This window comes from Sesamum indicum, linkage group LG7 (genome assembly GCF_026168435.1).
Source record: "Sesamum indicum cultivar Baizhima isolate 11 linkage group LG7, ASM2616843v1, whole genome shotgun sequence".
Classification (NCBI taxonomy): Eukaryota; Viridiplantae; Streptophyta; class Magnoliopsida; order Lamiales; family Pedaliaceae; genus Sesamum; species Sesamum indicum.
Genome location: NC_142663.1, coordinates 14,571,301 through 14,598,179, shown reverse-complemented (window position 1 = coordinate 14,598,179; position 26,879 = coordinate 14,571,301). Strand labels below are relative to the sequence as shown.

At 36.8% G+C, this 26,879-nt stretch overlaps 6 protein-coding genes across 12 annotated transcripts; all 6 read left to right on the top strand.

Annotated features, from left to right (window-relative positions):
• The first annotated feature begins 142 nt into the window (after positions 1 to 142).
• Positions 143 to 5,875, top strand: LOC105166951 (uncharacterized). 6 transcript variants are annotated; one of them, XM_088882745.1, is made up of 12 exons: positions 143 to 162; positions 884 to 962; positions 1,072 to 1,184; positions 1,283 to 1,465; positions 1,570 to 1,681; positions 1,750 to 1,783; positions 2,048 to 2,106; positions 2,195 to 2,217; positions 2,296 to 2,448; positions 2,552 to 5,037; positions 5,338 to 5,427; positions 5,512 to 5,875. In XM_088882745.1, exons 3-12 carry the CDS (start codon positions 1,114 to 1,116, stop codon positions 5,556 to 5,558), a joined length of 3,258 nt encoding a protein of 1,085 aa, XP_088738871.1. In that variant the 5' UTR covers positions 143 to 162; positions 884 to 962; positions 1,072 to 1,113; the 3' UTR covers positions 5,559 to 5,875. The 6 variants fall into 6 exon arrangements, with proteins under 6 accessions (XP_088738871.1, XP_011084777.1, XP_011084778.1 ...); XM_011086475.3 differs by lacking the exon at positions 143 to 162 and adding an exon at positions 200 to 278 and having other exon boundaries at positions 1,086 to 1,184; XM_011086476.3 differs by lacking the exon at positions 143 to 162 and adding an exon at positions 200 to 278 and having other exon boundaries at positions 2,048 to 2,085.
• A 974-nt stretch (positions 5,876 to 6,849) lies between these two features.
• Positions 6,850 to 10,374, top strand: TOC34 (translocon at the outer envelope membrane of chloroplasts 34). 2 transcript variants are annotated; one of them, XM_020695386.2, is made up of 8 exons: positions 6,850 to 7,092; positions 7,462 to 7,567; positions 7,812 to 7,919; positions 8,000 to 8,124; positions 8,252 to 8,528; positions 9,683 to 9,751; positions 9,841 to 10,002; positions 10,108 to 10,374. In XM_020695386.2, the coding sequence occupies exons 2-8, from the start codon at positions 7,469 to 7,471 to the stop codon at positions 10,183 to 10,185; spliced, it is 918 nt and encodes a 305-aa protein (XP_020551045.2). In that variant the 5' UTR covers positions 6,850 to 7,092; positions 7,462 to 7,468; the 3' UTR covers positions 10,186 to 10,374. The 2 variants fall into 2 exon arrangements, with proteins under 2 accessions (XP_020551045.2, XP_020551046.2); XM_020695387.2 differs by having other exon boundaries at positions 6,852 to 7,092; positions 8,264 to 8,528.
• A 990-nt stretch (positions 10,375 to 11,364) lies between these two features.
• On the top strand, positions 11,365 to 13,470 carry LOC105166950 (ATP synthase subunit delta', mitochondrial). The gene is made up of 2 exons (XM_011086471.3): positions 11,365 to 11,698; positions 12,943 to 13,470. Exons 1-2 carry the CDS (start codon positions 11,432 to 11,434, stop codon positions 13,285 to 13,287), a joined length of 612 nt encoding a protein of 203 aa, XP_011084773.2. The 5' UTR covers positions 11,365 to 11,431; the 3' UTR covers positions 13,288 to 13,470.
• A 931-nt stretch (positions 13,471 to 14,401) lies between these two features.
• LOC105167192 (uncharacterized) lies at positions 14,402 to 15,394 on the top strand. The gene has a single exon (XM_011086815.3). The coding sequence runs from the start codon at positions 14,453 to 14,455 to the stop codon at positions 15,392 to 15,394; it is 942 nt and encodes a 313-aa protein (XP_011085117.1). The 5' UTR covers positions 14,402 to 14,452.
• Positions 15,395 to 17,173: 1,779 nt separating this feature from the next.
• On the top strand, positions 17,174 to 20,788 carry LOC105166948 (uncharacterized). The gene is made up of 3 exons (XM_011086470.3): positions 17,174 to 17,414; positions 17,590 to 18,863; positions 20,325 to 20,788. Exons 2-3 carry the CDS (start codon positions 17,677 to 17,679, stop codon positions 20,437 to 20,439), a joined length of 1,302 nt encoding a protein of 433 aa, XP_011084772.1. The 5' UTR covers positions 17,174 to 17,414; positions 17,590 to 17,676; the 3' UTR covers positions 20,440 to 20,788.
• Positions 20,789 to 22,369: 1,581 nt separating this feature from the next.
• Positions 22,370 to 26,523, top strand: LOC105166947 (polyadenylate-binding protein 1). Its single transcript, XM_011086469.3, has 6 exons — positions 22,370 to 22,814; positions 22,958 to 23,063; positions 25,060 to 25,133; positions 25,581 to 25,772; positions 25,857 to 25,981; positions 26,240 to 26,523. Exons 1-6 carry the CDS (start codon positions 22,671 to 22,673, stop codon positions 26,283 to 26,285), a joined length of 687 nt encoding a protein of 228 aa, XP_011084771.1. The 5' UTR covers positions 22,370 to 22,670; the 3' UTR covers positions 26,286 to 26,523.
• The last annotated feature ends 356 nt before the right edge of the window (positions 26,524 to 26,879 follow it).

Genomic DNA, 26,879 nt, shown 5'->3' with positions numbered 1-26,879 from the left:
TTTATTTCAATAATAAATATTACTTGCTTACTTGTACCCCACAACTAATTACTACCAGTTACCTTCCACCATTGATAAAATCCGGATTCTGATTAGAGCGGAAAAAAGGTGGTTTTGAATTACTATTTGAAAGCATAAATCACAATCGACACGTTTGTTATGGTACGTAAATCTAATTTTGACATCTCGCTTTCACCAATAATTTACTTTTCTTGTTTGTACTATAAAAATGCCTCACCCTTTCTCTCTCTAGAAGCTCAGCTCCTGCTTCACTTCAGGTAAGCGTTTCTCTCTCTATGTACAGTGCTCTTGATTTGCATTTCTGATGATTGATTCTGTTATTGTATCTATGTATGGATTTCAACTTAACTGCTGACTTTTGAATGCTGCTGCGCCAAGTTCCCCGTCTTTTTTTGGTTCTTTGTCGGTGGCGATGCTGCTCTATTTTTGGGGAGAATTTAGTCGTCTGTTCTGTGTTTTTTTTTTTCAAACGTAGATCTGAGCTTGGAAGCTGGAAGTAATCGTACTATTTTTGTTTCTCTTCCTTATTTTTGTGTTGATATTATTACGGTTGGTCCAATTTTTTATTGAATGTGGCAGGAAAATACTTAACTTCCGCTATTAATTTTCGGTATACGATTTTGGTGAATCGAAATTTAATGTCTATGGTTGGCTTGATTTTAGTTTTTTGGTCCTCGAAGCTGCGAATTTATTTGCAAATGCTGTCCTTTTAGCTTTATAGGGCTTCATCCTAGCATAAGTTCGTCACTGGGTGTGGCTATAGATCCATTTTTATGATGCTTGTGCTACTTGGAAGTGTCTCAACGTGTAGCATTTCAGTGCGTGAGTGATAATTAATCAATGAAATGTTTGCGTGACTCAGGTAATTTGCAAATATGAATAGTGGGTTTGGATATTGCTGCGGAAATGGAGTTCGTACTGCTTGAAGATTAGGAAACTTGGTAAGCATGCTAATGGATGTTTCTTCTTTGGTGTTTGTTAAGGTTTATTTGGAAGATAATTTAGGTGTAGCTGCAAAATAAAGGCTAATGCACTAATCAGTAACCACAGGTTGCTTTGAGCAGTATTCTGCCCTAGGAATAACTGGTGAAGATGGATTCAGTTGTAGATGCAAACATCCCACTGGATTACATTGAGTTCCACATTTTTCCCAGCCAGAATAGGTTATACTTCAAACACTTGGTTCGCATGGTTAATTGTAGACCATTCTGCCATGGCTTGAAGTTATCTATTTATTTATTCTTTAAGTTCCTTTCTAAAGGTACGAGGCATGTGTGTGCAATGTGAACATGAAAGAGAAAGTAGCATCAGGACTTTTGGAGCATCTCTTAGTGCATTCAGCTGAAGTCAAAGCTTTGCATTCAAAAGGATCCGACGTCAAGTATATACTTAAGTCACCAGAAAATCAAGACAATAAATGGTTTACTAAATCCGTATTGATAAGGTTCAGCAAATATTTCCTGTCCCACTATTTTGCTTTCTTTGGTGATCAATTGTAAATGGATCTTATGTTCCGTGACCTGCATCTTTCTTTTCTGTATCAACCAGGTTTCTGCATATAATTGGTTTAGCAAACTTACTGCACATTACCAGTTCTGTGAAGGATGAGATATCTCAGCTGGAGGAAGCCCGCAGATTTCACCTTTCTTTATATGCAAAGGTAAAGTGTGTTAGTTTCTGCCTTGAGTTGATCACCAAAAGTAAGGCCTAACATTTTCCTCTTTTCAGGGTACAGAATATCAGCTCCAGACTGGGGAATCAGGTTCATGATATTACATATTTTGTTAATTAGATTTTACAAAATAGTTGTTGACAAGAGCTTTAATCTGAAAGAGTTCTAAACCGTAATTTGCATATTGGTCAAATTTATGACCATATGTTAGAAAGTTACTATCACCAAGCTTCACAAATTTATACATAGGCATTCTGACTTGACCTGTGAAGGAAAAAGGAAAATAACCAGAAATAGCATTTTACATTGATAGAATGTTAATTCCATCTCTTTCTCTCACCTTTTCACTGGTAGGCAACAGCTGCTCCAGTGGAACTGTATCAACTCCAAAGGTAATCTGCTTTTTAAGTCCGGTTAGTGGATTTCATTGTTTAATGGATAGAGAATCTGACTGCTTATGTTATATTTTAACTGTCACTACTGTTGTTGTCATGTCTGCAGACTGAAGGCTCAGATGCTTCCAAGTATGTGTGCTTACTCATCTGCTACCGCATACATTTCAAGATTAGCATTACTCTATAACCTGGCAAAATTGCCTACAGGAATGAATTATTGAGAGCCATGGACCTGAGGCTTGCTGCACTAAGAGGAGAATTGACAACTGTTTTTGACCAAGCTGCTGATTTTGGATATTTTGTGGAGGAGATGACTAATGTAGAGAAGTTTTCTCATCATTTTGGAGCGGTTGACTTGAGGTATCTCTAGCTCATCAATGCCATGGCCAATTTAAACGCATTTTCGTCGCTTCAGAGCAATTCTCTGTCAAGTACTTATGACTACCTATTATCACATATCCAGGGATTCATTGGGCATGTATATAGAACTAAGACAAGGAAATCAGGCTGTTGATATTTCAAGCAACAAACAGTTTGCGGAGACTGATGGAGTCAGAGAAAAAGAAGGATGTAATTATGCCACTAAACCATTATCCTCAGAGACTCCAGTAAAATATGGTGTCTCTCCAGCTAAAGTGGCTCAGGTAGAGAGGCAAAGCTCAACCGAAAGTGACGAATCTTCTTTCTCAAGTGACGAAGAAAAACCATCGATAGATAGAAGTCGTACTCTTATAAGATCTGCTTCACCTAGGAGGTCAGCATCTCCGATGCGGAGGGTACAAATTGGACGATCTGGATCTCGAAGGTCTACTGCTATAACTATTAAGAGTCTTAACTATATTCCCGCCCGTGAAAAATCACTTTTGCCTAAAGACCCAGTTGGACATGATAGTGATGAGGAAGGATCTGAGCGAGCACCTATAAAATCTGAGAGTAATGTGAGGAGAATGAGTGTGCAAGATGCAATAAATCTTTTTGAAAGCAAACAGAGGGATCAAACAGAGGATATTCAGAAGGCAAAGTCATTGTTAAATGCATCAATGGCTGCTAACAGATCTGTACTGAGAAGATGGAGTAGCGGAATGGATGAAGATTCTTCTGAATGTCTCCAGGATCTTGTTCCTGGAGATGCTGTTTCACAGACTCAATATAATGTTGAAAGTAAGGAAACTGCAAATAGCTCACCAGAGGGTGAAGCTGAGCCTGGTGTTGCTTCTGAAGATTATCCGACTGAAATTTGTGGATTGGATGCCAAATTGAACTCCCCTGACAAAATAGCATGTAGTCCGGTAGTCACGCCTGATGAGAATCTTCCAACTGAATCATCTAATGCTAATGCAAAATTAACTTCCTCAGTTGAATGGAGTCGTCAAAAAGAAGCAGAACTAAATGAGTTGTTGATGAAGATGATGGAAACTAAGCCTGCTAAAAATCGAACTGCGGTTCCTGATAGGAGCAAAAGACAGAGCTTTCCGGCTGAGAGGAGAGGTGGCTTTTATAATCACTACAAGGAGAAGAGGGATGAGAAACTTCAAGCAGAAACTGTTACAAAGAAAGCCGAGAAAGACAAACAATTCAGAGCGATGCAACAAATTCTTGATGCAAGAAAATCCCAACAGACTTCAGCAGCTACAGGTGATGCCGGTAAAAAGACTAATGTGAAGAAACTCCAGAAATCACAAAATAATGCATCTCAACCTGCAAATCCTAGGACAGAGAGCCCAAAGCTTGGATTTGTCAAGAAAGCACCTCCAAAAGCATCATCTTTACCTGCTACACGTAAGTCTTGGCCATCTGTGCCACCACCTAGAACTCCAGGAGAATCACCTGCTCGGACACCTTCATCCTCAACACTTAGTAATCCACCTCGTAGAAGATCACAACCGACTGCACCTGTTTCTCGGTCAGGCCCCAAAGTAGAGACATCTCAACCACAGGCAAAGTCTACCAAATCGAACCAAAACAGTAGTAAGAGCAACCTCAGAATTGCTACTGAGAAAAAACAACAACCTTTGCAAAAAACTATGAAAGCAATGAAAAGCAAAGCTCATGGCGCTCCTCAAGATCTTGCTTCCTCAGCAAAACCTAGCTTATACAGCAAGGTTACCAAGAAGGGAAGTGTTGTTCCGCTGGAATCAAAGCCATTTCTTCGCAAAGGGTCAGGAACTCTCTCCAACATTAATCCCGTCGTGAAAATAAAAGCTTCCTCTAATCCTCCTGAAACTTCAAGGAGCACTGAAGATCCGATCCTGACTGAGGATAATGAAGCAGTGTCTAACTCTTTTGATCAACCAATTCAGCCTCAAGAGAAGGAACCTGGAGAGTTGAAAATCCATATGGATATAGAATCTAGAAGCCCTGCAGAAAGTCCCCAGAGATGTGGAGACAAGGAGGCATTTACCCAAGTTAGCCCCATCATTCATGATGCCATTGACAGGGAGGTACAGCCTGAATTAAAAGTTGAGGATGAAGAAGAACCCACCATCGCACCTACAGCTTGGGTGGAAATAGAAGAAAATGAAGATCAGCCCCTCAGATCCAGTGAGCATATTTGCCAACCGGGATCTCTGGCCCCAGTTGTAGTATCAGGTGAACGTGTTCGTCATTCTCTGTCGCAAATGCTTCTTGAAGAGAGCAGTGAACAGGATGTCATTGACTGGGGCAATGCTGAAAATCCTCCTCCAATGGCCTACCAAAAAGATGCACCTAAAGGATTAAAGAGACTATTAAAATTCGCTCGAAAGAGCAAGACTGCTTCAAACGCAACAGGCTGGTCTAGCCCGTCTGTCTTTTCTGAAGGAGAGGATGATACTGAGGACTCCAAATCTGTTAGTAAGAGAAGTTATGAAAATCTACTGAAGAAAGCAACACTTCATTCAAAGAACAATGGACATCAAAAGGCTACTTATGAGACCTACCAGAAAAATTACCCCGATTATGAACATCCTGGTATTCTTCTTGTGCCACAACTTTAACTTTTCCTGTACTGAATTGGTATGTAAAGCTAAAACTGATCCAAATTCTAGGTACCAGAGTTTCTAATGGCAAATTTTTCCCACCACCCAGTACTAACTCCTCTTCAAAACAAATCACAAAACTATAAGATAACCAAGTAAAAATGGCTAGGAGAAACAGGAAACGATGGATTAACTGTTGAAATGAATCCACTTCTTGCCGCTCTAGTGCTTTATGTTGTCACATTCAATGGATGTGGACTTCTTATGTTAATAGAAAAATTATGTGTTTCAGCTCAAGCGAATATTAGAAAATTCAATGCTCAAAGTTTATCCCAGCAGTTGCAGGAGGGACATGTCTCAGCTTCTGTGACCACGACAAAAGGTTAATAGTGCTTTGCTGTTTACATTAATGATAATATTTTTGATTTTATCTTTGATTCCAAATTTGTCTCAATTTGCCTTCCAGCAACGAGGTCGTTCTTCTCTCTTTCAGCATTTAAAGGCAGCAAATAGGAGCTGATATAACAAGTTTGTTCTGGTTTTGCCCAGGACCCGAACTCTATACCTGTGGTACATCTCCTGCAATCTTGTTTAAGCTAGTGATCTTCTGTATTTCCCTTTCGTCAGAGACTTTGACCATTTTACTGTGCCGATAAAATGGATTAAAGTTGTGCATCAGCAAATGACAATGCACACGTATATTTTGTAGATTTAGCATCTGATTTGTTGCCATGCACAGACTGGTTATTTTATGTAACAAAAGATAGAAACTTGAGCAGCGTCCGTGAACACAAATCAGAGGGCATTTGTATTTACTGCCCAGGCGATCATATCTGTGTATTTGAGCCTATCCATCTGACCTGCTGTCCCAAATCATGTGAACTTTTACATTGATCATCTGATCGTCCGCACATCTACCGTTATATACCTGATCAAGTTCACTCGTAGATGCAGTGCTGTAACTGTGACTCGAGATTCTCCAACAAATTTCACTCTGGTAGTAGTATTCGGCTGCTCAATCCCCACGGCTCGAAGTCGGCCAGAGAGAAAACTAATAACAATATCTTAACAAAAGTCATACTCCCTTAAGGAAAAATTGCATTTTTAGTTCCACGCAATAAAGGGTATTATATATTTTGTTTCATACTTTACGAGTTTAACATATTTGATCTCAAAATATTGTAGCATTTTTAGTCCATCAAATAAAAAATTGCGCACATCTCGTCTAATAGAATAAAAAATTATAGCATTTTTTTGGGGGTCAAAGCACTATGATTTTTTAGCCTATGGGATAAAATATGCTAAATGTAACTTGTGAGATCAAAAGTGTTATTTTCTCATTAAATAAAGTTAAATTGAGTATTTATAATCTGTATAGATAATTATATTTACATTCCTAATTTATGATTTTTTTTACACAAACCTTTTGCATAGTTATAGAGATTACTCTTGATAATAAAAAAATAGGGCGGTCTCTATGTTGATATTAATGTTTTTTTAGGGATGTATGTGTAATTTTTAAAAAAATTTAAGATGACTTGTACTAAGGATGTTGATATTTTTGGTAAGTATATGTGTAGTTATTAAAAAAAAAATAGAAGTAATTTACATAAATTAGCAATAAGTTAGGGTGTAAATATAATAATTCCAAATTTACAATTCATATTTCTCTAAATTTCACTACAATTCTTTTCTCAATACAAAGGCAGAAGTCTTTATAAGCACTATTTATATATATATATATATATATATATGTAGAGAGAGAAGAAGAAAGAGAAACGAGGGGGTGGGTGGGTCAGGGTCAGCATCAGCAGGAGTCACGGATCACAGGATTCGTTAAACACAAAGACAAATCATTTGAGAAAGAGAGAGAGTTGGGACCGCGAACGCGAGCGTGAGCGCGAGCGCGAAGTCAGAGATAAGGTTTTTATCGATTTTGTACTTCGCTAAAACCCTTCTCTTCCCCATTTTCCTCTCATACTCCCCTTCCCAATTTTCGCCATTCAATTGATTTTACAACTGTACGCTGTTGAAGTGAACCCAATTGGTAAGCTTTCTCGGTTTTCTCCTTCCTTTCTTTGCTGTTTAGGTTTCCTTTTTGCGGTAATTGCTGCTCTCTGGATTTTCTTCTTGTTTCTTTTTCTTTGTTCCGTCCGATTCGCGCTGTAGCTCGTTCTATATTTATGGGGTTTTAGGGTTTTGACTTTAAGTGGGGTAATGGGTTTATCTCGAAGTTCGTCCAGATATTTTTGGGGGATTAGCTGTTTTTTTTCTTAGCTTTATTTCGGTGGAACTAAAAATTTTGTAACTCGGTTCAAATATTTAGCTTCTGCAAGTGATTTTCTGCCATGACAACCTCGTTATGTGTTTATGTTTTGTCAAATTTTGATTTGGAGTTTTCTTTTTTGGTGGGCAGAAAATTAATGGCGGGGCAGCTGGTCAGAGAATGGACTGCAATTCAGCAGTTTCCTGCAGCCACTCAGGAGAAATTGGTTGACTTGTTGGGAAAATTAAAGAACCAGGTTAAACATCTTCACTAGAGTTTTGCTACTTGCATTATATCCCTTTTGGTTACCAGAAGAGTAGCGCAAATATGAAAGTAAAAGCATTTATATTACATGATAGTTGTAGTTTTATTTGTTATTTTTGGTTTGGTTTTAAGTTGATAATTCAGCAGTCCATTTCCGTCAGGTAAAAGTATAGGTGGTTTATATTTGTTTCACGCACTGAGGTTGGTGCTATGATACTCTTTGTTAATTTCTGTAGGATGTCAACACATTAACAATCCTTGTGATGGGGAAAGGTGGTGTTGGAAAATCTTCCACTGTTAATTCTATCATAGGAGAACGAGTGGTCACTGTCAGTGCTTTCCAGGTATGATGCTCTGGCTGTGATTTTGAGATGGAACGTCTCTTTATCTATGGATGAACTCATTCTCAATGAAACTCATTCAGGCTGAAACTCCGAGACCGGTGATGGTTTCACGATCACGATCAGGTTTTACACTGAACATCATTGACACTCCAGGGCTCGTTGAAGGAGGATATGTCAGTGACCAGGTGCTGGACACCATAAAAAGGTTTGAGTCAGTTACACATATTGCTTTATGGTGTCCAATTAAATTATGACAGTCCTAAAACTTTGTGGGTAACTATTTGCCCTTTGAACAAGAAGAGTATTTCCTATCATCCTTAATTATTTCGTAGCTTTCTTGGCAGGTTCCTTTTGAACAAGACCATAGACGTTCTGCTTTATGTGGATCGTTTGGATACATATAGAGTTGATAATTTGGACAAACAGATTGTGAAAGCAATTACTGATAGCTTTGGCAAAGAAATATGGCACAAAGCCATGGTTGTACTCACACATGCTCAGCTCTCACCCCCGGATGCATTGAGTTATGAGGAGTTCTTTTCCAAAAGATCGGAGTCTCTTTTGAAATGTGTACGACAGGGAGCTAGGATAAGCAAAAAGGATGCTAAGGTATTTCCATTTTATACCTTTTGCATTCTTCCTCCTTTTTTGAGCAAATTCATTTAAATGCTAATACATTCTTATGTAACACATTTATTCACACAGTAGAGAACTATCTTTGACTGAGTTCTCATTTTCCTTTTGCTCTAAAGATGGGGGTAAATAAATTAAAGCAGGTATAGGTAACAGAGAAGAAAATGGAACAAAAGAATGATTTTTACCACATGTGCAAAAAATGTTATGTTATTGTTTGGCCTAAAAGGTAGGCATAAAAAGCTGTTGCTCATAAAACCATTTAGTTGTTTTTCTTTGAGTGGTTCAATTTTACTCTGCGGGCTACTATGCTTTAAGTTTTGTCATGATTTCCTCATCTGTAGTAGCAAGCAAATACAAATACAATGATAGAGTTCGTAGTCTGTCTGCCTATAGAATTATGGATATGTTTATAAATGCTTTCTTTGGTTTTACTGTTTATGATGAAAATTGAAACCAGTGAGATCAAACTCTTTAACCACAAGAAAGTGTCATGTTATATGCTTTCATCTTTTTTCCTATTGCAAAAGCATCACTCCTAGTGACACTTTATTTTGTGTAGTTATAAATATGTATATTTGAATTTTGAGTTTGGTACTTCATGAACTTCACATTAACGTTGGGTGACAGAAAGTAGCATCAATCAGAAAACAGTTTTAATAAGATGTAACGAGGAGAAATTCTTTCTTGTGTCTCAAGGAAATGACACATAAATACTATAGTAATACCCTGTTTCTAAATCATATCAGTTTTCATGTTAGGACTTGGAATAACCCAATGTTTGCTGATACTAATTGTGTGAACTGATCTTCCACTACACATGTAAGCTTGAACACAAAATTATGAGTTGGACCATTGCAGAGGTGACCCCCTATTGCTTGCTCGATGTCCTCCAAATCAAATAGCCACATTGTAGGGAAATACTTAAAAGTATGATTCTGCAGTTAGGTTCTTATTGTACCTCATCTACCATCTCCAATTTCTATTCTCTTCTATCCGCAACCTGCTTCATTTCTATTTGCACATCTTTATTTCTCTATCAAATTTCTGCATCACATGGAATTTGATATGGAATATTCTTGGATTTCCATTTCCCTCAATCTTACTATTCTGCTAATTTCTGTTCTTAGAATTTTGGTATTCCTGTTGCTTTGGTTGAGAACAGCGGGAGGTGTAACAAGAATGAACATGATGAGAAGGTTGGTTTCTTTTTCTTTCATTTCTTGCGCATCTTTGTCCTTACTACTCGCATTTATTCAAGTTTCTGAGCATTTCGATTGAATTGCAGATCCTTCCAACTGGGACTCCATGGATTCCGAACTTGGTTCATATCATCACTGATGTTTCCTTAAATGGAAAATCTGGTATTCTCGTTGACCAGAAATTGATTGAAGGTCCGAATGCGAACGACAGAGGCAAAGTATTTATCCCCTTGATCTTAGCCCTCCAGGTAAGCTTTCTGGTTTTCATTTTCCAGAACAATGTTATTTCCAAATGGAGAATCAATAATAGTATATCTAATTCTCTTCTCCTCATCTACTTTTGCTTTTAACAGTACTTCTTTGTCATCAAACCAATACAAAAGTGGATCAAGGATGATGTTGCTAGAGAGTCTAGGCCTGCATGGGATTAAACAATCATCTCCAGGATCGATCTCTCTTTTGTCAATTTTTCCTGTTTTTGTGTCGTTCGTTGCCCTATGGGTCTTTTGCCTTTGCACCAATCATGGTGCATTTTATTTCATGTTCTCTCTTACACATTAAGAGCATCAACAATGTCCGGCTGTAGAATTTACTATAACTAGATTTTGATCTTGTTCGCATATGTTCTTCAATTTCAATCACTGTAAATCATCTTTTTAGTTGGCAACTCTACAAACTTGGGGAGAAAACGCCTAACTTGACTTGGAACTTCAAAGTGAAATTCGAACTTGGTGAACTCAAATTGATCATATGGCAAGTTTAATAACATATTGTAATGTAAGCGGCTAGAGTTTACCTCGTACTTGAATCATATATCAGATATTCGCTTGCCACTACTGATGTTGAGTTCGTTCTTCTGGACCTCTACAATTTAGTGAACATTGTGGAATTTTGTGCTTTATTAATTACTTTGATCAATCAAAAATTCAAAATCTATACTTTTATACTATCTATATGCCATTATTATATTATACAATAATCGAAATTGGTTTATTTTATTTTTTAATACTATGTGTAAATTATTTTATGAGCACATTGGATCATGCAGCGCATACTAACAACATACAAATTAAAAAGTATCCTCAATGAAACTTAAATAGCAGTAAAAAGTTATAAATATTTTTTAATATTTGATGAAATTATATAATTCCTAAAGAAAAATTTGGAATTGTCAATTATGTTCTTGTACTTTTTTTTAAATGAAATTTTGTAAAAAGAGTTAGGCAAGGTGAATGAAAAAATTTTAAAATTGCAAAAAAAAAAAAAGGAAAATTTTAAAGTAAATAAAATTATAATTCATTATCCATTAAGATATTTTGGTCAATTTATCAAAAAAAAAATAAATAAAAATTTTAGTCAATTACTGATTGTGCTAGTTATAGGCGATCGTTAAAATACAAAATATTGGTAATTCTTAAATAACAAAAGGCTATTTTATTATGCGAAACCCTTAGGAAGCTCATTGTAATTTATTTGCAAAAATTTATTATTTGTCCTTTCACAATCAAGTGAAAATTTCAAATTACTTAAAAGCCCATAATGAGCTTATGGGCCTATCTCTCAATACCTAATGAGGCCCATTCAAGTTATCAAATTGGTCCTCACTGTAGTTCTCTCAGCTTCCATTTCCTCCCTAGAAACTCCACACTCAGAGACACTCGCTTCCAAAATCTTGAAATGTTGAGACAAGCGCAACGATTCCTCCTGACCCGAGCGTCGGCCTCCGCGACGAGGTCGACCCGTCCTTTCTCCACAGATCTCCCGGCGGAGACGGCCGGCGACTCGAAGTTCATTGACGCTTGGAAGAAATTGATCCCGAATATGGACCCACCGAAAACCCCTTCAGCATACATGGCGCCACGGCCCCCAACCCCTTCCACAATTCCCTCGAAGCTTACAGTCAATTTAGTTCTTCCTTATGACTCTGTCTTATCAGCCAAAGAGGTATATATGTGCTAGAATATGTCGTAGTTTTTTATGATGATGAAAGTTCTGATCTTTATGTGGATGCTGAGGTTCAGCGTTTGGCCCTTTTAGTTCTAAAGCGAAATCTGAAATGGGGATAATGGGGTTCTGCGTCTGATTTTATATCTTGGCTTTCGAGGTGTTTGTGTGCGGCAATTCTTAGTTCGTAAAGATTATATTTACGTTTATGGGGACAGCCTGAGGGATTATTATTCATTGTTACATAGCATGTTCTTTAATTCATCGTTTTGAAGGCTGTTGTTATTTTCCACAAAATAAAAATGACTGTTTACTACAATGCCCTAGCCTTTGAGATATACCATTCTTGTTCTTGGATGGGTTTACTTTCATCAAATTTGACGATTGGACCAATCCTGCACTATATGTCATTTTACGAGTTCTACGTTGTTTTGGTTTTTCCATTCAAGATACTCAGTGTAAAACTGCTTATGTTCTTGATGGTTAGATTGATTGGTTATCCATAAGAAGTTCTCAATTTCTGTCTTGCTCAAATCTTTATGATTTATTGTTTTCTATGTTTGGTTTGGGAGTGAAGTTGCATTAACTTGGGGAAAGGAGCTGATGACACTTCTTTTGCACTACTGAAGTTCGTTTTTTTATATTGGTTTTTATTTTTAGCATTTTGTCTACTAATTCCTGTCGCAAATGTGGAGATACACTTCTTGAGCTAAGGCGAAGAATGTGGTTGGCGTTGTTGTGCTAGCCAAAATTGAAGTAGCAGGTGTTCAAGAATTACACTGAATGTATATACTAGAGAATGCATCCTTGTGAATACTTGAGCTCTAGGTTCTCAAATCAAAGTTCATGTCCTAAATGCTGGTTGGCTTGAGAATGGAAAGCAATCTCAACATCTATTTTATTTGGCTTTGCTTCGCATCAATCAACCCACTGGTGTTATTCTACCAATTGAGGATCTCAAACCATCAATAACTATGCTCCATCATAGGGTTTGTCCAAATGACTTGTTGCTTGAATCTTTTCAAAAGCAACATTCTCAACATTAGAGCTATTTTCTTTAGAATTCTTTTGAGGAATTAATTTGATTTGGTAATTGCTGTAGCTGGCTCTAACGCATGATTCTTGAGACTTCATACTGAAGGTTTGCAAAAACCTCATAACTCCATTTTTTGCAGCCTCTTGTATGGGATTTTGGGTTTGCACTGCTATTTACTACGCCAGTGTCGGTATGTATTCTGTTATAGGTCGATATGGTCATAGTCCCAGCAACTACTGGACAGATGGGTGTTCTTCCCGGTCATGTAGCGACAATTGCAGAGCTGAAGCCTGGTATTTTGTCTGTTCATGAAGGCAACGATGTAACCAAATATTTTCTGAGTGGAGGATTCGCTTTTGTCCATGCAAACTCTGTTGCGGATATAATAGCCATTGAGGCAACGCCCGTGGACCACATTGACCTGAACTTGGTTCAGAAAGGTCTTGCAGAGTTCCAACAAAAGCTAAGCTCAGCATCAACCGATGTAGAGAAAGCTGAAGCGCAGATTGGCGTAGACGTACACAGTGCTCTCAATGCTGCTCTTACTGGTTAAAGACATTTCGGCAACATACATAGTGATTTTCTTGTCCATCTTTGCTGTCTGCTTGAGTTGAATCTTTTTGTGCCCATTTACAGCAGTTGGTTTTCAGCTCATTTTCGACAAACATCTGAGTCCTAATATAGGATTTCTTAAATAAATATATAAGACCATTTCACCTTGGATGTTTTTCTTGAACTTGTGATCTATTCGTCAATTTGTACTAAATTCTAACTATAACATATCTGTAGCGACTTGTGTCCACAATTGAAATCACTAAGTAAATACCATATAATTATTACTAAACAATCAAATTGCATATGCACTTTTACTTTTATGCATATCCAATCGCAAACGTAAAAGTAAACAAGATCTAACAATACTGAATTTAGAATTATGTTTCCACCCCAAAGTTTTGGTTCACACCATATTTTTTTTCTCAAGGAATGAATGGGAACATGAAATCCTTACCGGGATCTCTAATTATATAATAAGTGCAATACATTTACAGTGTGATTGATAAAAATAATAAATTATATGATAAATATATCATATTTACTTTATAATTCATTTGATTCAATCAAATTTAATTTGAGTACAAAAATTTTGAACGGAGGCGCAAAGAATTGAATGAATACTATGGACACATTCACATTTTGTAGAAATTTATGTAAAAGTTTTTTTTTTTTTTTTTGAGAATTCACGTAAAAGATTAGAGAGTGAAAATAATGATAACCTAAAGTTAGAGAGGGAAATGAAGAAAATCAGAAAAGGCAACAATAGGGTCATTTATTACTTTCATATCAACTTTAAGACTTTTTTCTTTTTTGTTTTATCTTTTGAATTGATTTAATCGAACTTTTGTTATGGGCAAACCAGTGAATATAACGAGCTTCTTTGTTATGAGGTCTCAAAAACTCGATCTAGACCACTTGTTGGGCAATCTTGATCTCCTACTGGATCATTATTTATCCTAATCAACTTTGCATTAAAATGCTAAGACTCCTGCACAAAAAGGACACTATTCCATATAAATAACTACTCATCTTAACCGTCAACCTCATTGACATACAGTTTCTTCTTTCAAGAAAATAAATTGTTTCTTGCGACGTTCGCTCCTTCTCTCCATCATCTCAGATTATCTCTGAAACTCTTTTTTCACTTATTGTTCAAGAAGAAAATGGATAGTTATTGCCTCGCTCTCAGGCAACAACTCAAAGAAAAGTTCAGGGCCCGACTGAGGAAAGAAACTGGGCCAGGCGCCGCCGTCGCTGGTGGCAAAGACAACGCAGCGCCCGCTGATAACTACGGAAGCTTTTTTGGGCCTTCGGAGATCGTCTTCGCTGACAGAGTGATTCAAGAAACCATGTCCTGGTTGGAGAACCCAAATTTTGAACGTGGTCGGAAATTCAAGAACGTTGGTCGTAAGAAGTCTGCTGAAGCATCGAAGATTCCGGAAGAAGTATTACAGAAGATGGCTAGAAGGAAAAAAGTTCAGTGCCTGAAAGACGGTCGGGATTATTCGTTTTTGTCGTCTGATTGCGAGATTCCAGTGCCCGTAAAGAAACCAAACAAATCCGGACCGCCTGAGAAAATCCAGGGAGTTCAGGCGATAAAGAAGAATTCTCAAAACAGACAGGGTTTTTCGTTCTTGTCGTCTGATTGTGAAATTCCAATACCTCCCAACATTAATTCCAGGCAGCCGGAGAAAATCCAAGGAGTTGAGGCGATCAAGAAGCCTTCTGAAACGGGTAGGAAGAATTCCAGGCCAGAGAAAGATTCACAGGTTCCCAAGTATTCAAAGAAACCCTCAGAAAAGAAGATGAAATCGCTGATCAGCAAGAAACCACGGGAAACCCCATGTTCCAAAGCTGAGGGGCGGAAGAGAAAACTGGATAAGCCACAGGAAGAGGAAGAAAACATTAACGCTATTAGCATTATCAGAGAGATGTTTGGATATGATCCCACAAAGTTTTGTGATGATGAAGAGGATGTGGAGATGGAGGCTACTTTTGATGATATTCAGAAGGAAGAAAGGCGCAGCATGAGGATCGGAAAGAAAGAGGACGATGAAGAACTCAGGAAGACTCTGCAGGAAAGGAAGAAGAAGTCCAAGCTCTGATCAACTGATCATGAACCCATTCTCTAAAAATTTTTCTTTTTCTAAATTGTGATACAAAAACATGCAATGTTCTCATTTTTTGTCGCCACGTGCACCTTAAAAAATGTAAACGAAGCCTATATTTTAGTACCATTTTGAGCCATTTCAAAAAACATGGTTTAGTATTAATTAAATTATGGTATTAAAAGTGTAATTTTCTCTTTTTCTCTCTATTTTGTATTGATCTGAAATGTAAGATTCGATTCAAATCAATGTGTTAATGATCCGCAACAAATTTCATGTGAATTTAAAAACGAATTATTTGTAATTATCCTTTCGAATGCTTCTTGGACACAAAATACAATTTTCCCGTATCAAAATATATTTATCCTTCAATTTTCATTCTCATACATGTGATATAACTTTAATAGAAAAATTAAGAAAAACAAATTATATATATGGCTATTATTACATAATCACTTATCACAGCGGATCCAGTTAATTAACTTAACAGTTGCATGCATCATATATATATATATAGACTAAACTGATCATTGATAATCATTCAGAGGAAGGCGACGGGTAGTGGCCGTGCTTAAGAGCGTCGCTAACCAAAACGCACTGCGACCAAACCTTCGCATCCCTCCTCAAGATGTCTTTCTTCTCTCTCTTGTGAACCTCTGGAAGCGTAAGCGTTGCCTTCAATATCTTCCGGTGGCAGCGCCGCCCCAACGCCACCAGCTCCACGCAGCACTTGTTGCTGATGGTATCATGGTCCCTAAAAATCCCTCTGAAAATCTCGTGTCCGCACTCTTCCGTCAGCTTCGTCAAACACCTCTCCGCCTCCGTGTAGAATCCCGGGTAGGGCTCCGGCGGAAGCGCAGCTCCTGCAGGCAGCTTGTGGTGTTTATGAGGCTTGTGGGCTTGGGCAGAGAATGCGGCGAGAGCGAGAACGAAGAGGAGAGTGGAATTGGCCATGACTTGAGAAGATGGAGAAGATGAAGTGTGTGTTGTTTTGAGATTATATTTATGGGTTCAGTTTTGTTAAGAAACGTTTAAATTAATAACGCTTTTATTTAACTTGTGAAGAGTTTTAATGAATTATTCGTACATAACGCTTAAGACAAGAACCCATCTTTATAATTTAAAATTTAAATAAATTATAGAAAGTGAATAATTTGATTTATTTTGAAAAACACATATGGATGATTTGGTAATTTTTTTTTAAGAGAGGGGTTATTTTCTCATTTTTAATATTATAATGAGATTGTATATATTTTTTTCTTTAATGAAAAGATATAATCCTTAGACGTAAATCTAAATTATCAACTTTATTTTTTATGTATCTTTTTTTTTTAAAAAAACAATAGAAAAATTTTGAAAAACAACCGACGATGTGGATGGAAAGAATTTAAAATTTATAAAAGGATTATCCACTTAATTCATATTTAAAAAATAATTATAATTTATAATTTATAAATGGATATTAATTGTTGTTAGGCGACGATTAAAATTGCAATATAAATTAATAATTTTTGAAATAACGAGATAAATAATTAGTAAAACATGTGTATGAGCAACAACAATCCAATTACAATAATATGTTTTGTGGCTAAAAAAACTTATAAAAATCATATAGTCATGAAATTAAATTCATTACATCTTAGTATACATATTTTATGATAACTTGGATGTCATCATCTAATATTTTATCCATATTATTTTTGACGGTAGTGATTTCTCCGTTTAGATTTTTCCTACTATTCATAATTTATTCTTTCTTTTTGATTTGGATTCATAATTCATTGTTACTCTCTACTTTTCTCGAATTAACAAAAATAGGCTAAAATTTGCCAAAATTTTCTGCGATTTAGTGATTTACCCCAAGAGCAGCTGCGTAACCTAGTCGCTGTAATTGTTCGGCACTACTTTAGCGCTCAGTCTCTGACGGAGAGGATACTCAATTCTGAGGGCAGCAAATCAGCTGTGGCGCCTGAAGAACGTCATCGGGGAAATTGCACCCATCTCTTTTTGCTGAACGGTGAAATTTCCATTTTCTGACTATTTTTACCTTTAATTTTCCTCTACATGTGTGTTTTTAGGGTATTTTCGTGCTTAGAATTTTCTTTTATAGTATTATTTGCTCTTCGAATTTCTAGGGTTTTGTTTGTTTACTATCTTTATCCATTATTCATGCTAGTTTGAGTTTGCTGCAGGTTTTCAATCCAAGCTAGGTTGTACAAGTTTTGGTGGTTTCTGTGAGGGAATTGTATTGGGTTTAGGATTTGCGGTAGCCTGTAACCATGTCTGTGACAGCAGGGGTTAGCGACACGGTCATTGCAATTAGGGACAAACTTAGGGGTAAAATCGGGCAAACGAAGGTCAAGAGGTACTGGCCTGGGAAAGCACCGGAGTGGGCAGATGACAACGATGAAGATGGGGACATTAGGATGGCGAGGACAGCTGCCCTCGAGAAAGCGTTTCCGAGGCATGAGGGTCCTGATGTTATGCGAAAGGATGATCCTAGGTTACGCAGGTTGGCTGAGAGTAGGATTGATAATCGTGATGAAGTGAGGGAAGACCATAGGCGAATTAGGCAGGCGGAGATTGTTTCGACGGAGGAGGAGGAAAGCAGGAGGCAAGAAGGTCTGGATTTGGAGGAGGAGGATGAGGATGCATTGGAGGAGAGGAGGAGGAGGATTAGGGAAAAGCTGTTGCTAAGGCAACAAGAGGAAGCAGCCCTTTTGCCGGAGGAGGAAGAGGAAGAAGTTGAGGAAGAGGAGGAGGAGGAGTCTGAGTATGAGACTGATTCAGAAGAGGAAATGACGGGTATTGCTATGGTGAAGCCCGTTTTTGTTCCGAAATCAGAGAGGGATACAATTGCGGAACGTGAGAGACTTGAGGCTGAAGAGAGAGCGCTTGAGGAAGCGGTGAAGAGGAGGATGGAGGAGAGGAAGAAGGAAACAAAGGAGATAGTGGTCGAGAAAATTAAGGAGGATCAGGAGATTCAGAAGAACATGGAGTTGGAGGCAAATATTGCTGATGTGGATACAGATGATGATGTGAATGAGGCAGAGGAATATGAGGCTTGGAAGTCGAGAGAGATTGCTAGGATCAAGAGAGATAGAGAGGACAGAGACGCAATGTTGAAGGAGAAGGAGGAGATCGAGAAGGTGAGAAACATGACGGAGGAAGAGCGGAGAGAGTGGGAAAGGAAGAATCCTAAGCCTACTGCACCAGCAAAGCAAAAGTGGAGGTTCATGCAGAAATACTACCACAAGGGTGCATTCTTCCAAACAAATCCTGATGATCATGCTGGAACCGCAGGGGCAGAAAATATCTACACTCGGGACTTCTCTGCACCAACTGGAGAGGATAAGATGGATAAGACCATATTGCCTAAAGTCATGCAGGTTAAGCACTTCGGTCGCAGTGGAAGGACGAAATGGACTCATCTTGTTAATGAGGACACAACTGATTGGAATAATCCGTAAGTACTTATTCTTGCATAAGCATCCCATTTGATTCTAGAATTTCTGAATCTTCATCGTCAGTAATATACTGCACTAGAAACCAATGAGGATGGTGATATAAACAACACCTAAAACATCAACCAGAGATAATTTCTGTGACAGCTGAGGGTATCATTTCTCATAATATAGATTCTAACAACTTAATCTTACTTTGATTATCCTTCGGTTGCAAGTTGTTCTAGACGTATGATGGCATCTTAATGCTTATAGACCTATTCTCTGAAAAAATCACCTCAGAGATCCTTTTATCATCCAATAGATTTCATCCTGTAGTCTTTCATTTATACTTATCTAGATGATGGTTCCATGTTATAGAAGCTCTTCAACATCCGGAATGGAACATGGAAATGAGTTCCTGTTAAGTTGGAAACAAATTCTAAGGAAACTACTTTATTAATTCTTTTTCTTTTTTGTTCCAGAGTTGTATAGCATTATATGCCATGTTCTATTTAACAAGCCATAACACATATTTCACTATAGGTGCTAAAAATTGATTGTTACGTTGAATTAATCCTTGGTTTGCATTGGTGTATGTCGGTTTGTATTATCTCCATGATTTGATCATGATTCGCGGGATCTGAAGTTTGGATCAGTACTGTGGAGTTATTCCTATATAGTTATTTTGCCAATAGAATATGGCTTTTAAATGAGTTTCTAGGAAGTATATTGATCTTTCTCAAGTTGTAGCTTCATACTAGTATCGTTGGTCTTTAGTTTGTTAAGGCAAGAGTAGTATACAGATTGTAAGTGTGCAGTGATGCAATGGTATTTGACTCTTAGTCCAGTGGATCATTGGACAAATTCATGAAAAGAATGAAAATTTTACTTTGTAACTACCGGCACTAGTTAGAATAGCTTATGGTTTCCGTCTGTATTCATAATTCATAGAAATAAATAATTAATACTTTATATTTTTCAATGTCCATGTTTCATTAGTCTGAGCATTTCAGTAGGAGTAGTGTATGCTTGGCTTCCCTATGTGTTAGATACCTAGCATGAGCTGATGAATGCCTTAAAAAAAGCAGCTTATCCCCTGGTTTTAATAGGTAGCACTCGTTCTTTGGTGGATGACTGTCACTTATTTCATGTCAAACCATAATTCATTCAGCTGTAAAATGCATTTTATATCTATAGACTTTGATGTAACCTATAAGTTGGTACATTGCACTAATCATGATGAGGACCCATGTTTGTTACTGGAGGCTATTTGGTGGGTTGAGGATGGATGGAATTGGCAACCTTTGAGTGTTTGGTTATTTCGGTTCGTCACTAGAGCCCATTGTGCAGATTATTTATGATCACATTTTGGATCTTGTTTTTATAATTTTTCATTTTTAAAACATGTTTTTGGAATCGAATCTGAGTAGCAGGATACATTGTGCACCAGTATCTGACTAATTATACCTTTTGCCTTGCAGGTGGACCTACAATGATCCTCTTCGAGCCAAGTACAATCAGAAAATGGCCGGAATGAATGCGCCAATAGAGAAACCTAAAGGTAGCAAGAAACTAAAGGATTGGGAGCAACGTTGAACTTTCTAACACAAACTGTCTCCAGCAATTGGAAATTGCAATAAAGAAACCACACATCGTTCGACATTTTACTCCCGTGAAAACAGCTTAGCTTTATGCATCTACTCTTCATCTGTAGATCTCCTGATCGAAGGTTCATTTAAGATGGTCGATGATGGATTCTGGTACTAGTATTTACATCTTTCATGCTACCTTTATTAGATCTGCACTTTGTAGCACACTCCACTACCCCTTTGTGCTTTTTACTGGGATCCTTTGGTGTTTATTAGTTGGATTCATAGGTGTTTATTATTTGGGAACTTCAGCATGAGATGAGGTTTTTATTCAGAAGAAAATCTTCCAATGATTAGGTGCGGTTCGCCCAATCGATCCATTACAGTGGATCAGTTTTTCTTACAGTAGTTATGATCTCCCACACCTATTTGGAAAACGGATTTTGGTTCTCATAACTAAAATATTTTTCGAATATGAAAAACTTTAAGGAAAATATTCGATATAAAATTTTAGATGTGAGTCGAAAAAATTAAGTTTTATGTAATCTTATTTTAGTCTCAATCAGAATTATTGTTGGTCAAGTTTAAAATTATGAATTTGAGTCCGACCAGTGTTGGATTCAAATTCTATTAGATAAATAGATATTTGACTTGTTTTATATTGTAAATTTATTTTATTGCATTGTTGTATTAATTGAATCGATGTACCGAATAGATATCAATAATTGATCAAGAAAAAAAAAAGATTTTCAAAAAAATAGAGTTGTAGTATAGTGCGTTTCCAGAAAAAGAAAAACAAAAGTTGGAGAAGTTTTATTTTGAAATAGAATAGTGTGAGTGCACCAGGATTTGATTTCAGATTTCAGATCAATTTTGGGCCTGATTACTGCAAAATGGAAAACCAAAAAAGTCACGGGCCATGGATGGAGTTATCTTTCGCTTGCCTACCATTCCAAAAATATAAATAACAGATGAATTTCCAAATTTATGTACATTTTCAATTACCAAATTTACCCACAATGGACCTTCTAATCGCAAAATTTTACAATTAATTTCTTTGTGTTAATGCATATATTTATTTTTTTTTTAAAAAAAGGAATGATAAGGGTTAATTATATTTAGATTTCCTTACAAATGTAAATTTACACTTTCTTCAAAAAAAAAAATAATTTTATTTTTAATGTTATACTTATACCTTATATGAAAATGATATTTTTTTGTTATGATTATGGACAAAAAATATTGTCGCTAGAAAAAATTATATAAATTTATAATTTTACACATGGCACGCAATATTTTTATGCTTATAAGAAATAAGTTGTACTATATACATAATAAAAAAGATGTAATTCAAAAAAAATATTATTTTCTAATTATAGTACTTGGATAAAAAGTAACCTATTTTTAATGCAAAAACTACTAATTTCTTTCTACTTCTTTTTACTTCCCATATGGGTGTGAGGACGAACACCATTGCATATATTTGTTAAATCACTTGATGTGAATTATTTGACCAAGACACTTAAAAAAAAAATAGAAATAAAAATGATGTTAATCTCACTCTGTATATAGAAAGTGAAAAAAATATTAAAAGATGACTAATTATTTTATTCAATGACTATAATTTGAGAGCAATGTTTTATTAACAATTATAATATTTTAATTTTATATATATTATGTTAACCACTTTACAGGTATAAACATATTACAAGAGAACGTTGAATGAGGATTTTATGTATTTTATTTACTGACATTAATATTTTTCATCAAAAATTTAAATAAAAAATGAAATGAATGTAAACAGTAAATTCTCAAAGATTGTGTAAATCTAATTTTAAAATTTTATTTGAAAAAAAAAATGTAATATTATATTTTTAATAAGGGTCTAAACGCAATTAACCCTAATGATTGTACAAAGCTGAAGTTGCACAGAAAGCAGGAAGGAAGGGAGGAACGAACCCTGGGTACAAAAGTACAACCCAACCAAAAGGGGGAATAAATAAAAACGACAGTTTCATGCTTTGTCCTCCTCTCCCATTTCTCATCTCATCCTCTCCGTTTACGCACACAATCCCGATTCCCTTTTCACAGCAAACCCCCAAACCCAAACCCTTACCCTCACTCTCCCCAAAAGCATGTTAAACTGATTTTACATTTCCCAAATCCCATATCAAACTCCTCGATTTCACATCCGTTACTTGTATACGGATACGCCTCAGCTGGTGTATACAGAGAGATATGGACTACCAAGGGCAGCAGGAACAGGAGGACGACGTTTACGGTGGTGACTTGCCTGAGGAAGCCTACATGGAGTCGGATTTTGACTCATCTGCTGATGCTGACGCCGCCGCCGCCGCCGCCGCTGCTGACGACAAAGCTAAGGTGTTTACTTGTTTTGTGTGTGTGTCCGTGAAGATTTACGAATAAATTTATTTTGTTTTATATAGGTTTTGTACAGATGTGTGTGAAAATGAAAAGTTATGCGTTTAGGAGTGTGTGTGATTTTATGGGGTTTATTTTTGTAGGAGCTGGAGAATATGAAGAAGAGGTTGCAGGAGATTGAGGAACAAGCTGGGGCGCTTCGGGAAATGCAGGCGAAGGTCGAGAAAGAGATTGGCGGCGCGGCTCCAGGTTTTTACGCTTGCTCTTAGGACATGCATTTGTAAAGTCGATGTGTATTCTGTTTCTATTGTGAATGATTTAGTTCTTCCTGGTCTGGATTTTGTTCTCTGACTCTTTTTGTTGGGTTATGGTGTGTTAAATTTGTTCCAGGAACTTAAAGATAAGAAGGGTAAACTTGATCTTATGACAGATATAGAAACTGGCAATTGATTTAGTTGGATTTAGATTAGGAGTATCATTTCACTTTATCTTTGCTCACAAATGGATGCATGGCTATTTGATAATTTCAAGATTTGTCGGATTCATTGAATGCGGTCTTTTGAGTGGATAAATTTGCTATTTATATCTTAAGATTTGTCGTATTCATTGAATGCGGTCTTTTAGTGTTGTTTAAATCTTAAAAAGTGATTTATCTTGTTACTGTAGTAGTTGACTGATAAGATACTTCATTCAAGTGGTGAAATTCTTTGAGCATCAAACTATTGTTGGGCACTCTTTTTTGTTGCCGCGACATGTGGATACTTGTTTCGCTCCTACCAATGTCTGTCAGACACCTGACTAATACTCCAAAACAGATATTTTTCAGGAATCACTTTACCCGGATGTTATGGCATTTACATTGATATGGACTCATGGCATAAAGATAACTTCAAACATAGAGTAATGGTGTTTGTTTCCTCAGTGTAGTGAACTTATGCAGAAAACATGAGATGTGCATGATTCGGAATCCATTTCAATACACACGTTTTCTAGCGTGTATTTATTTCGATGAACCATATAAATTGTGTTTATCCAAATATTTATGCATCATGTTGGTGTACATCAGATTTTTCTTGAATCGTAATCCTTTTCAGACATTTCAGAATGCAATTAATAAATATCAAACCTGACGATCTTGAATGTGGAATTCATGCTTTTCTATGTTGGAAAAACATAAACAATTCAGGAATAGTTATGATAATGCACATATTATTGGTACGTTTTGGTAAAAATGGTAGATGTAACTGTTGTTTGAGGGAGATAACTTGTTTGATATATTGCCATGCTACGTGTTAATGATCTAGAGTTGTTTGCTTGGAAACAATAAAAAGGGGTACAAATTGTAACCCGAGTGGGAGGCGTGTACTGGTAGCGAAAAAGTCAGATGGGCAAGGAAATTGATGTTTTAAATTTTTATTAATGTTTTGATGCCTCTTTAATGGTGTACATGCTGGACTTGGACTGCCTATTCATAGTGAGTTGACTTTTACTACACAAATCTTGGCGTGATAGAAACGTTATTTCTTATTTCTAGTTGACGTAAGAGCAGACCAAGTAGGAGCCAGGTAATTAACACCCGAAGAACACACCATAAAAGTACATTAAACACTAAAGTTTCATCCTTCTTAGATACAGGAAGATAAGTTGAACTTGGAATTTCAGCATCGAGAAAGCATTGGAACAGTTTATGAGAGAAGACGGTCAAAGGAGACTTAGAGCTTGAATAACTGCATTGGTTTATATATTGGCGTTTTTAGAAAGCATGAGAAAAGCAGTAGAGCTAGTCCTCAGTACGCCCAATAAGTGGTAGTCAACTCCGACTTGGCAGTCTCTCAATTGAGTTAGGTTGCTAGTAGCTATTCGCTCGGGCAGTTTTTCTCATAAACAAAGGAGGGGGTGCCTTACTTGACTCCTAGTCCTTTCTCTGGAAGCACCATAAAGAATTTTACTTCTTTCTGTTAAAGGAAATCAATAGGAAAACAAATTAACATTCCTCACCCAAAAAGGAAGAGATAAAGAAAATATACTAGATCTTTTACGCTTCTGCAACAAATGTATACCTTTTTGAAGGCTATGTTTCATTGATTACAGTATTTTGTTTGAACATTCTTGGAGCCCATGCATAAGTCGTAGGGATTCATGCTTTCTCAATTTGCTATTCTGTAGCATGGTTTGTGTATCATTAACTTGAATGTCAGTGTACTAGTGATTGATGACATTGTTTCTTTCTTTTGGGTTTGTTTAGAAGATTCAACTGGTGCTTCTGCTGCCCAGGCTGAAAAGGAGGAGGTTGATTCGCGTTCCATATATGTTGGTAATGTAAGTTTCTTGTCCTTTTATCTTTGTCCAGGATTGATTCTTTTCTGTTGCATGCAAAATTTTTCATTTTGCTGTTTACAATGCTTGGATATCAGCTTCAAAGCACATATAAAAACCGGTTATAAAATTGTCTGAATTCTTGTATGATGTCTAATTCTTAGCTCATTTGCATAACATTTTAGGACTGGGCCTCCTAAATAATTTGTTTTTCTGTTTTCTTTGCCATGCGTGTACCTAATTCCTTCATTACAAGAAGGAATTACGGCTACTGAATCCATTACATGTGTAGTTCAGGACACAATGCAGTTTGGAGTCATGAGCAATTAACTTGGACCAGTTTTGAGTCAATCGATACCTTTAAAATAGCATGCTCACATGTACATTCATCAGTATGTATGTAAGTGTGTCTGTTTGACCTAATTGATATGTTTCTCTATCCAAGTACAGGTGGACTATGCATGCACACCTGAGGAGGTGCAACAGCATTTTCAATCTTGTGGGACTGTGAACAGGGTCACTATCTTGACAGATAAGTATGGGCAGCCCAAAGGTTTTGCTTATGTAGAGTTTGTCGAAGTTGAGGCTGTTCAAAATGCTTTACTGCTGAACGAGTCAGAGTTGCATGGCCGCCAGCTAAAGGTTCTCCATCTTGTCTTCGTCTTAGAGGCAATGACTATTTGCTTGTCCTTACAGTGATTTTATTTATATTTTGGGATTGCACAGGTGTCTGCTAAGCGAACTAATATTCCTGGAATGAAGCAATATCGAGGGAGACGTCCAAATCCATACTTTGGGTCGGGAAGGCCTTTTATGCCTGGGCCTCCATTCTACTCTCCTTACAGTTACGGGTAAGCACATAACAACTGCTTGTGCTCTTCAACTATGTGTATTGCGTGTATATTTTTGTGTATAAAAAAGTCTTTTATTACTTGCCATTGTGTATGACTTGGTGCTTTGATATGAAACTAGTTGCAATTTTCGTCTGTCTGAGGCTTTAAGTAAACTTCTACTTTAGTTTTCAATTTCTAAGGCATGAAATCACTTTGCTGGAGTAGCATATTTCAGTTTGTAAATTTGAAATCTAATACCATATTTTTCATCTGCAGGAGGGTTCCAAGGTTTAGGCGTCCAATGCGCTACAGGCCGTATTGATGAACATTTCCCAGTCGCCGGCATGCTTTAGATAGTGCAAACACTTGCAATTTATGCTCACATACTACATCCTTTCACTAAAAACATTTGATTCAGGAGGCATGCCAATAGGCCAAATTTAGTTTGATATTTGAAACTCGTTGCAACTCTAGTTGGAAAATGTTGTGCTATTAGCTGCATGCAATTATAACTTGATATAGGAAATTAAAGAAAGCAAATAGCCAGTTTTATTGCATTATATTCAAAGTTTCTTCTCCTACCTCACATCCTCATTATGTGATATTCCATTTCTTACATTTGTTTACTTCATGTGGTGGTTTGGTGCAGCATCATTATCCGGACATACACCCCTTAACATATTATAGTTTGCATCATCCAAAAATTATGGTTGAAGGGAACTCTTCTATATGTGCAAGTACTGTTAGCGTTTTCATAATCGAAGCATGTAAAAATTTAGTGGTTCAAAGTAGACCAATGTCGTCTACTTCTGTTTGTTCTCCCAGACACTGCGCATGAGTTTTGTTATTGTGGCTATAAATGCTGTGGTGCAGGCGTGCTTGACGTGGTTATCGGGCGAGGTTCAGAATTATGAGA

Coding starts and splice junctions, on each gene's coding strand:
- LOC105166951 (XM_088882745.1), top strand. CDS start 1,114: ATGGATTCAGTTGTAGATGCAAACATCCCACTGGATTACATTGAGTTC. Junction 1,682..1,749: donor ACCTTTCTTTATATGCAAAG/GTAAAGTGTGTT, acceptor TCCTCTTTTCAG/GGTACAGAATATCAGCTCCA. Junction 5,038..5,337: donor CCCCGATTATGAACATCCTG/GTATTCTTCTTG, acceptor TATGTGTTTCAG/CTCAAGCGAATATTAGAAAA.
- TOC34 (XM_020695386.2), top strand. CDS start 7,469: ATGGCGGGGCAGCTGGTCAGAGAATGGACTGCAATTCAGCAGTTTCCT. Junction 8,529..9,682: donor TAAGCAAAAAGGATGCTAAG/GTATTTCCATTT, acceptor TTCTGTTCTTAG/AATTTTGGTATTCCTGTTGC. Junction 9,752..9,840: donor AGAATGAACATGATGAGAAG/GTTGGTTTCTTT, acceptor ATTGAATTGCAG/ATCCTTCCAACTGGGACTCC.
- LOC105166950 (XM_011086471.3), top strand. CDS start 11,432: ATGTTGAGACAAGCGCAACGATTCCTCCTGACCCGAGCGTCGGCCTCC. Junction 11,699..12,942: donor CTGTCTTATCAGCCAAAGAG/GTATATATGTGC, acceptor ATTCTGTTATAG/GTCGATATGGTCATAGTCCC.
- LOC105167192 (XM_011086815.3), top strand. CDS start 14,453: ATGGATAGTTATTGCCTCGCTCTCAGGCAACAACTCAAAGAAAAGTTC.
- LOC105166948 (XM_011086470.3), top strand. CDS start 17,677: ATGTCTGTGACAGCAGGGGTTAGCGACACGGTCATTGCAATTAGGGAC. Junction 18,864..20,324: donor ACAACTGATTGGAATAATCC/GTAAGTACTTAT, acceptor TTTGCCTTGCAG/GTGGACCTACAATGATCCTC.
- LOC105166947 (XM_011086469.3), top strand. CDS start 22,671: ATGGACTACCAAGGGCAGCAGGAACAGGAGGACGACGTTTACGGTGGT. Junction 23,064..25,059: donor GATTGGCGGCGCGGCTCCAG/GTTTTTACGCTT, acceptor GGGTTTGTTTAG/AAGATTCAACTGGTGCTTCT. Junction 25,134..25,580: donor GTTCCATATATGTTGGTAAT/GTAAGTTTCTTG, acceptor ATCCAAGTACAG/GTGGACTATGCATGCACACC.